The sequence below is a fragment of the Hylobates moloch genome, unplaced genomic scaffold (assembly GCF_009828535.3).
Source record: "Hylobates moloch isolate HMO894 unplaced genomic scaffold, HMol_V3 SCAFFOLD_5, whole genome shotgun sequence".
Lineage (NCBI taxonomy): Eukaryota > Metazoa > Chordata > Mammalia > Primates > Hylobatidae > Hylobates > Hylobates moloch.
This window is the reverse complement of record NW_026652280.1, coordinates 96,417,830-96,435,244: the sequence shown is the minus strand read 5'-3', so window position 1 is coordinate 96,435,244 and position 17,415 is coordinate 96,417,830. Positions and strand designations below refer to the sequence as shown.

The window sequence follows — 17,415 nt, the reverse complement described above, 5'->3', positions numbered from 1 at the left end:
CTGCAATAAATAGAGTAAGCAGAATCGCTACCTATATTGATGGGCTGAGTGGAAAAAGTTTCCAAGGCCAGTATCAGAGCCCCAATCTCAGCTCTCTGAGCACTAGTAAACCCAGATCGAGTGATTGAATTATGTCTCCACCAGACTGGCGCTTTTCCATGTTTACACGAACCATCAGTAAACAGTGTTAAAGCATTAGGTGTGGGGGAGTGAACTACTTTTGTAGGTAAAACATTTACTATACTTTTTGGGAATGACGAAAATGGGTGAATCCCAAGGGCTATTAAGAGAGTATCATCCATAAAATGAATAACTTTGCAATCAGGAATTTTTTTTTTTCTACTGGGGAGCAAAGTTTGCTTTTAATTGCTTCTTAACTAACTCACAGGCCTTTTGTAATTTCTCTCCCTTTAGAGGTTACCGTTTTACTTAAATTGGATTTGGAGAGAGTCACGTTAGGGATAAGAGAGAGATAACAGTGGCCATTATTAGAAAGAGGTTTTTTAAATTTTTAAATTTTTCTTAAATCTTAGCATAGAATTATAATCTGGGATGTCGCTTGTATACAAGGAGCACGTGAAATTTTGCCGTGGTCCGCCTGCGGAGCTGGAGAGCTAAGCAGGCGGGCCCCAGGGTGGTGGCTGCGTTGTATTTGCCTAGGCGCTGCTTTTGCCTGTGTCGGTTTTTTAGTTTGTTTGTTTGTTGTTCCTGTGCGGCTCCCTCCTGCTGCCTGTTGGGTGGACCTTCCCGCAAGTGCCTCCTGCCCCTCCCCAGCAGGCTAGCTCCTGCGGCTGGGCCTGGCTTCCTGCCACGGCAGCTGCGCAGGCTGAGTTCCTGGGAGCATTAGCTGGCTGCGGATTTGTGAGCTTCCCCGCTGCCGAGCCTTTCTTTCTACCTACTGCTTGCTTGGCCGCACAACTCTGGCTTCTAATGCTTTTTAAAATCTTTTTATAAGCATTAAAAAAATGGGTTTATGATTGCCTTGTTGATCTTGCATTACTGGTCAGGCAAACGGCTGCCCTTTTAATGCCGCTTGCTTAAGACAGGGTTCCATACCTGGAGCATATCCCGTCTTTTTTCCCATCTATTGGAGGAGGGGGCTCAGGCAAAACCTCCGTTCCTCTTTGTTATTTTGGCTTGGTGATATTGGGGCTGAGGGAAGAGGAAGTGATAAGGCAGGTGATGGTTCCTCCTCCTTCCCCTTTTTAGGTTCTTCTGGTTGCAATGAACCAGAGCAGCTCTAACTAAAGCCCATGGCGTTAGGGCTGTTACTGGGACCCATTGCCTTTGTTCATAATGTTGTTTAAGATTTCTCCCTACTTGCTCCCAGAGCTCTACATCTAGCATGCCTTCTTTTAAGAACCATAGATTATGGGTAACAACAGTTTGCATTAGGTCCCTTAATTGAGCCTGTGAAACTGAAGCTCCGCTAGCCTTAAGCAGCTGTTTCCATACTTTTATATACTGTTTCTGTTGAGCTGATAACTTTCGTGCAATGATGAAACCCTAGCCTGAACTATCCCCGCCCCTGCCAAACTTGGAAATCCCAAGCGGGCACTAATGACTTACTGACTCGCTGACCAATGTTGCAGTTTTTTTCACCTTCATTTTTGGGAGGTCCGTTGCACTCCCTTTGCAGCATTCCTCACACAGGGCACCAGCTGCAGGGGTCCATCCTGCAGACCCTGACCCAACGATGGATGAATAACATACACTGACACAGATATTCTGCCTGTCAGCTCAGCTACAGGTCCAGGCCCCTCACAGACACCCAGGAAGGTGCTGTAAAGAGTAACAGCCACAGCCTCGACTAGCTGGCCCTGTGGACATTTATTTAGCACAGATTTAATTGACAAAGCCTTTTGAGTCAACAAACCTGTGGGTAGTTTGGTTTCCGACCCTGCCCCTGTAGGAGCAATTATGCACCCACGGTTGATCAAAAGTTGGCCTTAAGACCACGTGAGTAAACAAGCTATTTAGATAAACTACTCTACCTTCCTTTGTACCCACTTTAAGCTATTTACTCAAGGTAAGAATTAGGCTGCTTTCAGCCATAACGCTATCTTTAGACTTTTACAAAACCTTCCAGCCTTCCAAGAAGATTTGTGTCTATGTCCTATAACTTCATCTTAAAATTTTTCCCACCAGCCTGACTGAACTCCCACAGGTACCCACGTTTCAGATTAGATGAGGCCCTCCCATTGTTGGTTCTCTCAGGTCCTTCATTTATGAGTTTCCTAGCTCCCTTTACTTTTCATGATAGCATTTGAATAACTGGAGTGAAGGAGTGATTTTCCCCCTTTCTATACCATAAGCTCAGATGGTAGGTAGAGTCTACCCCAGAGGAACAGAATACAAGAGGGAAAAGGTCAGTTCATGCTATGTGCATCAATTCTTATTCCAGATTACCTTTTCCTCTGACATGATGGGGTAGTTACCTGCACTCAGGGTTCAGAAGCCTGTATTTATGGTGAAAGGGCAGGAAACTTGGAGGAAAGGCAAAAGAATTAAATCACTATTTTTACAATCATTTCTCACCCAAGCCCTAAGCTGCATTCTGACCCAGCAACAGACACCTCCACCACCTTATATACACCCTGGAAGATAAGCTTCCTATATACAAGCTCTCTATTTTGTTTTCGTTGTTATCATTGTAGTTCTTAATTTTAATTAACTATATTGCCTCAATAGTTTATTCAAGTATTATTTGAGCTAGCAGCCTGTGTCTTTTTGCCAACTTGGCACAAGTGGCTATGAATGGAGCCCTTGCTCAATCATTGCAACCTCAGATCCATATTCTCTTGGCCACTTCAATGTCCACTTAAATGAACATCTCCAGATAATGCCTTTCTCACTTATATTGATTGAATGGGATTATGTAGGAATTTCTAAATCTTACCTGCCAAAATCTTAATCACAACCCTTGCTAAAGCTGTACAGATTATTCTGCTGTACATAAACATCTCTAGGATAATATCCCAGGAGGATATTATGCCTTTATGGCCTCAAATACCTAAACACATCATGCAGCCATTTATTCTTGGGTGTCCAACTACCACCTGAAAAAAAGAGTATCCAACTACTTACTTATGGCTCACTAGGTGAGCACAAAAGTCTTGTTCCACTCATCATGGGTTTGCCAAAAGATTTTATCTGATATAGGTTCTATATGGATTGGGATTTAAAACAAGAAGGAGCCTATTCTTATCATTGATTTCTTATGTTATGTTAACCTAAAACCAAAAACACAAATTGACATGAATCAGGACTGGGGCTGGGTGCGGTGGCTCACACCTGTAATCCCAGCACTTTGGGAGGCCAAGGCGGGAGGATCACAAGGTCAGGAGATCGAGACCATCCTGGCTAACATGGTGAAACTCTGTCTCTACTAAAAATACAAAAAAATTAGCTGGGCATGGTGGCGGGCGCCTGTGGTCCCAGCTACTTGGGAGGCTGAGGCAGGAGAATGGCATGAACCCAGGAGGTGGAGCTTGCAGTGAGCCAAGATCACACCACTGCACTCCAGCCTGGGTGACAGAGCGAGCGAGACTCCATCTCAAAAAAAAAAAAAGAATCAGGACCTGGGATGGTAAGGAAAAGAATTACTCTGAGAAAATTTTTTAGTAATTTAAAATACTAGTCAACCAGAGTATATATTTTCTCATCCAAATTCCACCATTGTGATGGACTGTTTTATTTGGCTGTTTTTGAGAAGATAATAACTCAAGATGTTTTTGTCAATAAGTGGTAGATATGAATAAAGAAGTTTCTTTAATAAAATACTTTCTATACCAATTTGATCTAGGGTTTCCATGAGAAAGGTAAATAGGGAGTATGAGACATAAGTGATCAGAGTAGACATCCAAATCCCTGCAGAATGAGTACGATACCAAACGTAAATGATATTCTACTTTCTGAGTATTTACAGGGTACTGGTTTTAAAACCTGCATTCTATATGTATATGTATATTATCACATCCCTTTTTCATAACACAGTCATGAGAATGCTACTCACAGCCTTATACATAAGAGAAAACTGAAATACATGGGATTTAAAAATATTCCCCAAGTTTACAAAGATAGTGAGTGTGCTAAATGTAAATTACATGTACTTTATGTATCTTTTCTTATTTGTTCTTCCTTACACTGCCTCGATGATGTCATTATTAGTCACATTTCATATTTCTAAATACTGAGGAAATGAGAGGTTAAATCTTCATTTAAGATACTGCTTTTGAGGGCCAAGATGACTAACTAGAAACAGCTAGTGTGCACCACTCTTGTAGAGAGATGAGAGTAGCAAGTAAATGCTAGATCTTCAACTGGAACATCCAGGTGGAACATTGAGATCCACCGAGAAAACAACTTTATCCATGGAGAATAGAGAAGAGTGTGACAAGACAATTGCTCACCTGGGAATGGCACGGAGCCAGAGGAGGCTTCTCCACTGCAGGGAAATGGTGAGTGAGTGAGAGTCTCTGGGGACCCATACTTCTGCCACGGACCTTTGCCACCCTGGGCTCAGGAGATACCCCTATGAGACCACCCCACTGGAGCCTTCAGACTGAGAGGGAGAGCTAAGTGGAGCCTGGGCAGAGCCGCCACTCAGGCATACAAGGAACCCTTGGAGCCTTGGATCCAAGTATCCTGGAATTAGCGGCTACAGCTCTGGCAATAGTGGAGGTCGGGCTACCTCACAGGCCTTCAGGAAAGGAGCTGAATCCAGGGGACTAAGCAGCACTGGACTGCAAGCCTCGCCTCCACTGCACCTCACAGGATAAAGTCCACTAGCCTAGTACTCCAGCCACCCCCCTGCCTGGGCTCATGGGCCGGTAGCAGCTCTGCACTTCCCTGGGATGGAGCCCCCAGAGGGAAAGGCAGCCCGCCATTTTTGCTGTTTCACAGCCATTGTCACGGCTGCCTTCAGGCCCTGGAGAGTGTGTGGTGATTAGGGACTGGCTGGATCCCCAGCACAGCACAGATGCCTCATGAAAAAGTGGCCAGACTGTTTTGTACATGGATTCCTGATGCCAGTTCTCCTCACTGGGCAGGACCTCCTGACTTCAGACTCCAGTTATTCCCTGCCTGGGCTTTGGTAACTATAGCATCTCTATACTTCCCTGGGATGAAGCTCCTAGAGGGAAAGGTAGGCTGCCATTTTTCCCATCTTGCAGCCCTCTCACCAATTGCCTTCAGGTTCTGAAGGATGGGCAGTAATTAGTGATGGGCAGATCCCCAGCACACTGGAGCCACCCCACAAAGAAGTGGTCGGACTGTTGTAACCGTGGGTCCCTGTTCAAATTTCTTCTCACTGGGTGGGGCCTTCGGGCCTGGGACTCGAACACAACTACCCTGCCCCCTCCTGAACACGTCCGTGGAAAGCGGCTTTGCATTTGTCTCAGGAGAAAATCTCAGAGATAACCTACAACTCCTCCACCATTGCAGCTGCAGTGGCACTGCCCTAACTGCTCTCTGGCAGGGAAAGAAACAAAAGGCCTGGTCACTACACTGGCACCTTCAGCACACAGCAGCAAGCATTGGAGAGGAGTCCAGTCTCTCTTCCCTATGAGTTCCCAGCCCTACTCTTCACCAGACAGGGCTCCTGGCTTTGAACTGCAGAACAGCTGCCCCACCCATGGCTAAGCATACCATCTGCTAGTGACTCTGCGTTTCCCTGGGGAGAGGGTCCCAGAGGCAACTGATAGCCCCACTGCAACGGCCACAGCAGTGGTTCTGCCCCTGATCCCCTTAGTCCAAGGAAGAAACAAAGACCCCGAGAGTTTCACCTGCACTTCCAGCATACCACAGTCACCATACAGGCAGCAAGGCACAGTCTCTCCTCCCTATGAATCCTCAGTGCCCCACTCCTCAATGAGCTGAGCCCCTAGTTGTGGCCAGCAATGTAACTGCCCATTCCCTAGCTAAACATTCCCAGTAGCAGTGGCTCTGCATTTCTCTGAGGTGCAGCTCCCAGAGGCAACCAACAGCCCCTCTGCCACTGCTGCTGCAGTGGTACTGCCCTGCTGCCTTCAGACTGGGGAAGGAGCTGCAGTTGCCCTAAGGAGAAGAACTCAGTCTATCTCTCTTGTGACCCACCCGTAGCCCTGCTCTTCACCAAACAGGGACCCTCTGGCTTGGGCCCACAGCACAGCTGCCCCATCTTTGGCCAGTTGCACTGTCTGATAGCAGCACCTCGTTTCTCTGGGGTGGACCACCAAGAGACAAGTGAAAGGCCCACTGCCATAACCACTGCTAAGGTTTCTTCTGCTGCAGCCTCCAAGCTGGGGAGGGAACACAAAATCTGAGCTCACCCCAGAGCTGCAGTGTGCCAAGCTAAGATCTGCAGCCAGTACTCAAGTGGGAAAGGAGCCCACACTTTCAGAGGACTGAGAGGGAGCATGCCCTGCATAGAGCCTGCCTACTGGCGGATATACTTAAGCACCACCTACTGGATCACAGCCCAAAACTTCAACACCAAAAATATTTTGCTAATATAGACCCCTGTGTAACCATGGACAAGAATTTAGCTAGAAATTAAAACCCTGCACAAAGCCTCAGCTCTGTAACAACATCCAGGAAAGAAGGTTTCTAACTACTCAAAAGAAACAGTGCAAGAACTCTGGCAATTCAGAAAGCCAGAGTGTCTTGTTTCCTCCAAATGATTGCACTAGTTCCCAAGCAAGGGTTCTTAACCACGCTAAAATGGCTGAAATGACAGAAATAGAATTCAGAATATGGGTAGGAATTAAGATAATTGACATTCAAGAGAAAGTTAAAACTCAGACCAAGAAATCTAAGGGTTTCAATAAAATAATACAGGAGCTGATAGAAAAAATGGCCATCACAAAAAAGAACCAAACTGATCCGATAAAGCTGAAAAATACATAACAAGAATTTCATAATGCAATTGCATGTATTAACAGCAGAATAAAATAACCTGAGGAAAAAAACCTCAGAGTTCAAAGACTGGTTCTGTGAAATAACTCAATCAGAAATAAAATAGACAAAAGGGAATTAAAAAGAATGAAAAAAACTTCTGAGAAATATGGGATTATGTAAAGAGACAAAGTCTAGAACTCATTGGTGTCCCTGAAAGAGACAAGAAGAAAGCAAACACCTTTAAAACATATTTCAGGATATCATCCATGAAAAATTCCCCGGCCTTGTTAGAGAGGCAAACTTTCAAATTCAGGGTACATAGAGAAATCCTGTGAGATACTACACAAAAAGACCTTCCCCAAGACACATAATCATAAGCTTTTCCAAGGTCGAAATGAATTTAAAAATGTTAAAGACAGCTAGAGAGAAGGGGCAGGTCACCGGGCAGATCACCTGCAAAAGGAACCCTATCAGACTAACAGCAGAACTTTCGACAGGAGCCTGAAAAGCCAGAAGAGCTTGGGGCCTATATTCAGCATTTTTAAAGAAAATAATTTCCAAGGAAGCATTTCACATACAGCCAAACAAAGCTTCATAAATGAAAAAGAAATGAGATGCTTTTCAGACAAGCAAATGCGGAGGGAATTTGTTACCACCAGACATGCCTTATAAGAGATACTGAAAGGAACACTAATTATGGAAAGGAAAGAACATTACCAGACACTACAAAAACACAATTAAGTAGACAGAATAGTGACACTATAAAGCAACCACAAAAACAAGTCTGCATAATAATCAGCTAACAACACAATGACAGGATCAAATCTGCAGATGTCAATATTAACATTTAATGTAAACAGGCTACACACTCCACTTAAAAGGCACAGAGTGGCAAGCTGGATAAAGAAGCAAGATCCAATACTGTCTTCAAGAGATCTATCTCACATGCAATGACACCCATTGGCTCAAAATAAAGGGACAAAGAAAAATCTACCAAACAAATAGAAAGCAGAAAAAAAAACAGAGGGTGCCATCCTAATTTCAGAAAAAACAGACTTTAAACCAACAAAGAGTTAAAAAGACAAAGAAGGGCATTTCATAATGGTAAAGGCTTTGATTCAACAAGAAGACCTAACTACCTTGAATATATACACAGACAACACAGGAGCACCTAGACTCATACAGCAAGTTCTCAGAGACCCACAAAGAGACTTATATTCACATGCAAAAATAGTGGGAGACTTCAACACTACACTGGCAGTATTAGTTTGATCATTGAGGCAAAAAAAAAAATAGCAAAGATATTCAGGACCTGCACTCAATGCTTAACCAAATGGACCTAATGGACATTTATGGAACTCTCAACCTAAAACAACAAACACACAATCTTCTTATTGCCACATAGCATACACTCTAAAATCAACCACACAATCAGATATAAAACAATCCTCAGCAAATTCAAGAAAACAGAATCATACCAACCACCTTCTCAGACACAGTGCAATAAAAGTATAAATCTATAGTAAGAAAATGGCTCCAAACCTACAATTACATGGAAATTAAATAACCTTCTCCTGAATGACTTTTGGGTGAATAATGAAGGCAGAAATGAAGAAATTCTTTGAAACTAATGAGAACAAAGATAAAATACATCAGAATCTCTGGGACATTGCTAAGTCAGTCTTAAGAGAGAAGTTTGTAGCACTAAGCGCTCACATCAAAAAATTTAAAACATCTCAAATTAACAATCTAACATCACAACTAGAAGAACTAGAAAAACAAGAACAATCGATCTCCAAGCTAGCAAGAGAAGAAATAACCAATATCAGAGCTAAACTAAAAGAAATTGAGATGTAAAAAACAGGCAAAAGATCAACGAATCCAGGAGTTCATCTATTGAAAAAATTAATAAGAAAGATTGCTAGATAGACTAAAAAAAGAGACAAGATCTAAACAAACACAATTAGAAATGACCAAGGGAAATTACCACTGACCCCACAGAAATACAACAATCCTTCAGAGACTACTATAATCACCTCTATGCACACAAGCTATAAAACCTAGAAGAAATGGATAAATTCCTAGAAACATATAACTTCTGAAGACTAACCCAGGAGGAAATTGAATATCTGAATAGACCAAGAACAAGTTCTGAAATTGAATCAGTAAGAAAAAGTCTACCAACTAAAAGTAGCCCATGACGAGATGGATTCACAGGCAAATGCTATCAGATGCGTAAAGATGAGCTGGTACCATTCCTACTGAAACTATTCCAAAAATTGGGGAGGAGGGACTCATCTCCAATTCATTCTATGAGGCCAGCATCATCCTGATACCAAAAGACAGAGACACAACAAAAAAAGAAAACTTCAGGTGGTTATTCTTGATGAACATAGATGCAAAAATCCTCAACAAAATACAAGTAAAAAAAAATCTAGCAGTACATCAAAAAGCTAGTCCAACACAGTCAAGTAGGCTTTATCTCTGGAATACAAGGTTACATACACAAACAATAAATGTGATTCATCACATAAAGAGAACCAAAAAGCTACATAATCATCTCAATCAATGCAGAAACAGCTTTCAATAAAATGCAACATCCCTTCATGTTAAAAACCCTAGATACTCTAGATATTGAATGAACATACTTCAAAATAATAAGAACCATCTCCAACAAACCCACAGCCAACATCATACTTTATGGACAAAAGCTAGAAGTATTCCCCTTCAAAACTGGAACAAGAAAAGGATGGCTTCTCTCACCATTCCTATTCAACAGAGTACTAGAAATCCTGGCCAGAGTAATCAAAGGCATCCAAGATAGGAAAAGAGAAAGTCAAAAGATAAAGAAGAAAGGCATCCAAGTAGGAAAAGAGAAAGTCAAATAAAGAAATAAAAGGCATCCAAGTAGGAAAAGAGAAAGTCAAACTATCACTTTTTGCAGAAGACAAAATCCTATATTTAGAAAAATCCATAGTCTCTGCAGAAAAGCTCTTTGATCTCATAAACAACTTCAGCAAAGTTTCAGGATACAAAATCAATATACAAAAATCAGTACACATTCCTATAAACCAACAACATCCAAGCTGAGGTCAAAACAGGAATGCAATTCCATTCACAATTGCCACAAAAATTGACAAAAAGATTTATTGTATTCAACAAGGTTGGAAATCACCATACTACTTTTTTTTTCTAGAGCAGGCTATTTGTGAGATGAGAGAGTTTTCTTAGAATGTAGTCTGTTTTGTATATTGTGTCTTATGTGACAGGCACTGTGTACATCACTTTGGATCCATTTTTCTCATAATCTTCAAATCAAAATAATGAGGCAATCATTTCATTTTTTAGATGAGGAAACTGAAGCTTGGAGAGGTTAGGCAATCACAGAGAGGCTAACCAAGGAGGTAGTTATTGTAGATAGTTCCTATGTACCATAAGAATTACAAAACACTGCTCAAAGAAATGAGGGAACACAAACAAATAGAAAAAGTTCCATGTTCATGGACAGGAAAAATCAATATTATTAAAAATGGCCATATTTCCCAAAGCAATGTACAGATTCAATGCTATTCCTATCAAACTACCCATGACATTCTTCACAGAATTAGAAAACATGATTTTAAAATTTATATAAAACCAAAAATGAACTTGAAGAGTCAAAGCAATCCTAAGCAAAAAGAACAAAGCTGGAGGTATCACTTGACCCAACTTCAAACTATACTACAAGGTTACAGTAACCAGAACAGCATAGTACTGGTACAAAAACAGACACATAGACCAATGGAACAGAATAGAGAGCCCAGAAATAAGGTCGCCCACCTACAATCACTGGATCTTTGACAAAGTTGACAATGACAAGCAATGGGGTAAGGACTCCTTTTTCAATAAATCATGCTGGGATAACTGGCTAGTCATATGCAGAAGATTAAAACTGGACCCCTTCCTTACACCATATACAAAAGTCAATTCAAGATGAATTGAAGACTTCAGTGTAAAACCTAAAACTATAAAAACCTTGGAAGATGACCGAGAAAATACCATTCTGCATATAGGGCCTGGCAAAGACTTCATTTTGAAGATGCCATAAACAATTACAACATAAAGAAAAAATGACAAATAGGACTTCATTAAACTAATGAGCTTCTGCACAGCAAAAGAAACTACCAACAAAGTAATCAAACAATCTACAGAATGAGAAAAAAATTTGCAAACTTTGCATCCAACAAAGATCTGTTATCCAGAATCTGTAAGGAATGTAAACCAATTTACAAGAAAAAAATGAGCCATCCCATTAAAAAGTGGGCAAAGGATGTGAACAGACACTTCTCAATAGAAAACATGCACATGGCCAACAAACATATGAAAAAATGCTCAACATCACTAATTATTAGAGAAATGCAAATCAAAACCACAATGAGATAACATCTCACACCGATCAGAATGACTGTTATTAAAAAGTCAAAAAATAACAGATGCTGGTGAGCTGGCAGAGAAAAGGGAACACTTATATACTGCCAGTGGAAGTGTTAATTAGTTCAGCCATGGCAGAAAGCAGTGTGACAATTCCTCAAATAACTTAAAACAGAAATCCCATTTGACCCAGCAATCCTAGTACTGGGCATGTGCCCAAAGGAATATAAATTATTCTACCACAAAGACACATGCATGCATACATTCGTTGCACCACTATTCACAATAGCAAAGACATGGAATCACCCTAAATGTCCATCAATGTTAGACTGGATAAAGAAAGTGTGCCGCATGTACACCATGGAATACTAGACAGCCACAAAAAACAATAAGATCACGTCCTTTGCACCAACATGAATGGAGCTGGAGGCCATTATCCTAAGCAACTTAATGCAAGAACAGAAAACCCAATGCCACATGTTCTTACTTATAAACGGAGCTAAACAATAAGAACACATGGACCCAAAGAGGAGAACAACAGACACTGAGGCCTACTTGAAAATGGAGGGTGGGAAGAGGGAGAGGATGAAAAAACAATTCTTAGTGGGTATCGGGCTTAATACCTGGGTGATGAAATAATCTGTCCACCAAACCCCTGTGACATGCAGTTTACCTATATAACAAACCTGCGCATGTACCTCTGAACTTAAAATAAAAGTTAAAAAAATAATTTTTGGTCTTACAGGCAGCATTCAAATCCAGCCTTAATGAACTCTAAAACTTAAGTATTTCATGGTCATATATTGCTTCCAGAGTTAGAATGTAGATGTTAAAATTTCTGAAATATTTTTCTATATATTTAAAGTTAGACATTGTTATGGTTTGAGTTTGTTTCCATAATGCAGGTTCTGCAAGGCTTCTCATGAGAAATTAGGTAACTGTGACTCACTATTTCATTCTTTCTCTTTCACTGCCATGTTAAGACCTATGAATCAGATGCCTATATCTTCAGTGAATGGGCAGGCAACTTGAAGCTAAGGTAAAAGGAAAACTGAGTCACTATCCTCCAATCTAGTATCTTACCCATTACCAAATTGCACTCTGACCAACCTTCTTTCTGCATCACTAATACATGTATAACAGTTGAAGACAGGACTCCTATGTCAGGAGTTCTCATTTTTACATTTTGTTTTGTTGCTGCTTTTGTTCTTTTTGACTGGTCAATTCCAATAATTCATATTTCTCTGTACACTTTCTAAAATTACTATTTGTGGATAGTGCTATCAATCTAGCCTATTTGCCATCTTACTTCAGTGGTTAGATGGAGCGCGTTCCTGGTCATTATCAGCTCTGATCCATTTACTCTCTGCTACTTCAAAGACAAACTTAAACATTTAAAGACAATCCGTTTTCTGACGCATAATGGCTTAGACTAAATGGAGTGATAGTTTCTAAGTTCTCCTGTCTAAATACATAATACAGCCATTTCTACATTCATAGGAATTATTCTGCTGTACATAAACTCCCTTAGATACAATAATTTTAGAAAGAGGCATGTATCTCCATGGCCACCTACACCTAAATGCACCATGGACTTTTTCTCCTTTGGTGACGCACTCGAAGGTTGTCTCACCACTCAATCTATGATTCACCAGGTGAGCAGGAAAGCCTTGGCCTTTTACTCATCAAGGGTTTGCTCAAAAATTTGTGTATGATATAGGTTCATTACGCTTTGGGATCTAAATCCCGAAGAAGACAGAAGCATGACCATCTGTCATGACTCATCTAAAGCATAGATCACAGAATGAAATGAGTCATGATCAGGGATGGTAGTAGGGAGAAATTACAATGAGGAAAATAATCAGCAACTATTTAAATTAATATTCAACCAAAGCCAAGATCTTAGGCATCCAAATTCTGCTACTGTAATGAAAATGTTTTTATTAATATATAATTATGTATATTTAATTGTTAATGATTTACGGTGTACAAGTACAGATTTGTTACATGGTTAAATTGCACAGTGGTGAAGTTGGGACTTTTAGGGTATCCATCACCTGAATAGTGTATGTTGTACCCATTAGATAATCTCTCATCCCTCACACTACTCCCACACTTCCACCTTTCTGAGTCTCCAGTGTCTATTATCACAACCCCCGTATGTCCAATATCACTTCTTGGCCTTTCCACTAAGATAACTGTAATATCTGATCTTATCAGTTTTGACTTATTTTGAAGAGATACTTGTTCAATTCACTTTTATCAATAAAATTAGACTACTAGCTTTGGTAGAAGGGAATAGAGACTAGATTATTTAATATTCTTCCCATACCTCCTCAATGGGATTTTCTACAACTGGGTCAACATAAAGCATAAAGTATCTGTGAATAGAGCAAACACACAAACACTGCATATACTATAACAATGAAAATAATAATGATATTTCTTCTTATTGAGCATTCACTGGATTCTGAAGTAAAGCTGTGTTTATTACAAAATGTATAGCATATATTCTTTATTGCATATCCATGAAGATGCAACCTGTATCTCATTTCACATATGAGAATCATGAGGTTCAAAGAAGTTAGAAATCTCTCCCAAGCTAATAAAGATAATTAGTATTAGTTGAAAGATTCATATTCAACTTAGTCAACTAAAAAGTTTTTGTAGTTGAGGGAGTATGTTTCTTTCAGTGTGAGAGAGTAGATATTAAAATATCTGTAATATATCAATAAGCATTTCAAATAGTGTTGAATTTTACATTTGTTTTTATAATCCAGACTCTTCAAGCTTCTAAAACAGGATGAGGTGCACAAGATGGCTAGGGTTTGTTGTCCTCACTAGGAAACCACCATAAGCAAACAGATCTTTCAGCACTTTCCTTCTATCTCCTTAAGGACAAAAGAAAAATATTACGGAAATCTACAAATAGAAATAAATGAGAGAGATTTGATATTGGAAGTAGAATGTCCTTAAGTGCTTTCCTTAGTGCTTAGAGAGAGTCACATATGATTTTCCAGACACCCATTATCCTTACATTAACAAGATATATATATATATATATATATATATATATATGAATGACATGTTCTGGGAATGCCCTAGTGAAATCTGGAATGGTTGTGATTGCTGTTGGGAATCCTGAAGGATTTTGGATACCTGATGCACATCACTGGATAAACAGAATCGTGACTGGAACTGTGCTTTCAGAGAGTGCTGATAGCGAACTGAAGATCAGTATGCCCAAACAACCGACAACTGATTTTTCTGGGTCCTGAAGTGCAAATTACAGGAATCCTTTGTGTATTTGCTTGATGAAAATGGCTTCCATCCATTTGGCTAACATTGTTCTGAAACTTGCTACCCTTATAACCTAGGAGGGTTATTTAACAAAAATAACTCAAGCAGAGGTGCTTGACCAAGTTAGCCTAGACGAGTTTTCACCAGAAACAGAGCCAGGGCCCAATCACACACCTATAGAATTTCAGTCAATAAAATGAAGGATGAAATGCCATTTGTAAATGTACAGGTGAAGAGGTTATGATATCTGAATTTATGCTGTTTGCCAGAGAAAATGCAAGAGGGAAGAAAGCGTAAAAAAAAGAAAAAATAAATTAAAAAATCAAAAATGAAAACAGATGATGATATAGATATAGATGATATAGATAGATATAGATATAGAGGCAGATACATAATCAGGCTTCATCTCATAGTGAAACCATTAATCAGAAAAGTCGATCTTTTCCTCAGAACACAGATGCCAGAATCACCCGAACATATGACTCCAAGAAGATAGTATCTTCTCAAAAGTGGAGAGTCTGCATAGGTAAACTTCAGTCATCAGAGAGCCTCCAACCCTGAACCATCCTCAGATGTCACAGAAAATGTCACAAACCGCATCTGGTAGTTCTTTAACCAAAGTGCCAGCTTCTTGTTGCCATTCTTTGTGCCTCTCTTTATTATAATTAAAGGGATAACCAGTATCTTGACAGAGCTTTTCAATCAATCTCTGACTAAATACAGCTTTTTATTTTACTATATTTCTCATTCATTTATTAAGTATATAATCAGAGATGCTACTAGATTCTAGGATTTTTATTATTTACAAGGGATACATTGATAAAATCATTCCTGACCTAAAGACATTATTGTGATTTATGGTCCAGATATAGAGAACGAGTGGAAGAGAGTAAACAAAGATGAAGACATACAAGAGTGTGTTCCTCTCTTACATTTCATTGTTCATTCACAGCTTTCCCCTTTGCTTCAGAACCATAACTCACAGTTTATTTTCCACATTCTTACTCTTTCCTACATGTATTGTTTCGTATATGCTACTCCTTTTGTCTGGAATCTGTTTCTCCTATTCATTCACTGGCCTTTATATTTTCTGGGCCAGCCTAAAACTGTCCTCAAGCAAGACCTCCTGATAACCCCATCCAAAAATAAGACAGATCATCTCTTTGTGTCCTTCACATGTTCATTTGTTTTCTTTATAATACTTGTCACCACAGTAATTATAGTATATTTTCAACCCTGTAAGTAATTGAGATTATATATGCTACCTGCTCAGGTAAGTAAAAACAAGGGTCCATGAATGAGTTTATATCTGTGTGTGTCAAATCCTATTCCACACTGCATTTTACTTACCAGTAAGTTGGACTGTGTAGTCACCTGCCTCTGTGCCACAGCACCCTCTATCAGCAGTTAACAAGAAGTGAACTTACAGAAAGAAAAGGGGAGTATTAAGTCATTATTCTCTCATCTAGTTTTTCACCCAGGCCCCAAGATCCACACTGACCCAGCCTACAGCCTCAGTGACTCCCCCACACCTATGAGTTGAAAACAGACTTATTCTTTACAGGAGTTTGCTATATGTGATTGGATTTTTCTTTATTATTTTGTTATTGTTACCCAAAGTTCATATTTTCCTGAAGAGTGTCTACAGATTTTATCTGGTGGATCAGTAAACAGGCAGTGTGTTTTTGTCATCTTGGCAGAATTGGCCTCAAATAGACCCCATGCCTAATCATTGCCAGCTCAGATCCATTTTCTCTTATACTATAATGCTAGTTTCTGTGTATGCTGAAATGTGGGTTGAGAAAACTAAGTGTATGCCAGCATCCAGAGAGATTAGCAGAGGGAAGATTCTATAAAAAGGGATTTTGAAACACACACACACACACACACACATATATACACACATGTATTACATCCAACTTATGTAGGAAAATATTAAGTAGAAAAAATAGTTCTTTCTGTCATAAAGTGAAAGATTAAATTACCCAAATTTATGACTCCAGAAGGATGAAGCCCACCCAGGAGCACAGTCATCACCTACAAACTTTAGAATCATCTCACCAACTGTGGCCCCTCCTGTTTCTTCTGATACTTCCACCAACCGCCATCCAGCAGTTCCTTAAATAAGGTACCACCTTTCTATTTCCATTCCTGTACCTCTAAAATGTAATTGTAAGGGTAATCAGAGTCTTCAAAGGGATTCTCATTTAAACTCTATGTATTATTTCATTATTTTACTACATTTCTCATTCATTTATCAATACATAATTGGACATGCCACTGGATTCTAAGTCCTTCAATACTCACAAAATGTGCATTCATGTAATCATTTCTGTCTTCAAGAAGATTAGTTTTTCATTGGCCCAAATATAGTGTATGTGGGGAGGTATCCAGACAAGGAGAGATGAATACAGCAGTATGTTCGTACCTTCCATTCCAGTTTCCTTTCACAATTTTCCACTATGGCTAATGACCATAACTTAGGATTGATATTCAAAATTCCTATTTCTTTCCATAGCTAGTGTCTTGACATATGCTACTTCCTTTGTTTAGAATCCCTTACTCTCATCTCTTCATTTGCCCCAATATATTTCTGGGCCAACCAAAATCCCCCTTCCTCAGAAAAATACTGCACTGATATCCTCCTCCTACCATAGAACACATCATGCCAAGGTGTCCTGAACATTTCTCTTTATTTTATTTAGAACATTTATTACAATTCTAATAATGGAGTGTTCTTCAACCATACTTGATAATAAGTATAGTTTATAGATTTCTTGTCCAGAAGAACATCAGACAAAAGTGGACTAATGAATTTATATCTAA

At 39.7% G+C, this 17,415-nt stretch overlaps 1 protein-coding gene across 2 annotated transcripts in view; it reads left to right on the top strand.

The window, feature by feature from the left end:
* The window catches only part of PYHIN1 (pyrin and HIN domain family member 1), a 30,723-nt gene extending 14,011 nt beyond the window's left edge, over positions 1-16,712 (top strand). For both annotated transcript variants that reach the window (XM_032154056.2, XM_032154055.1), the window contains exon 7: positions 16,593-16,712. In XM_032154056.2, coding sequence (XP_032009947.1) covers positions 16,593-16,712 — 120 coding nt within the window. The remainder of the gene's footprint in view (positions 1-16,592) is intronic.
* The last annotated feature ends 703 nt before the right edge of the window (positions 16,713-17,415 follow it).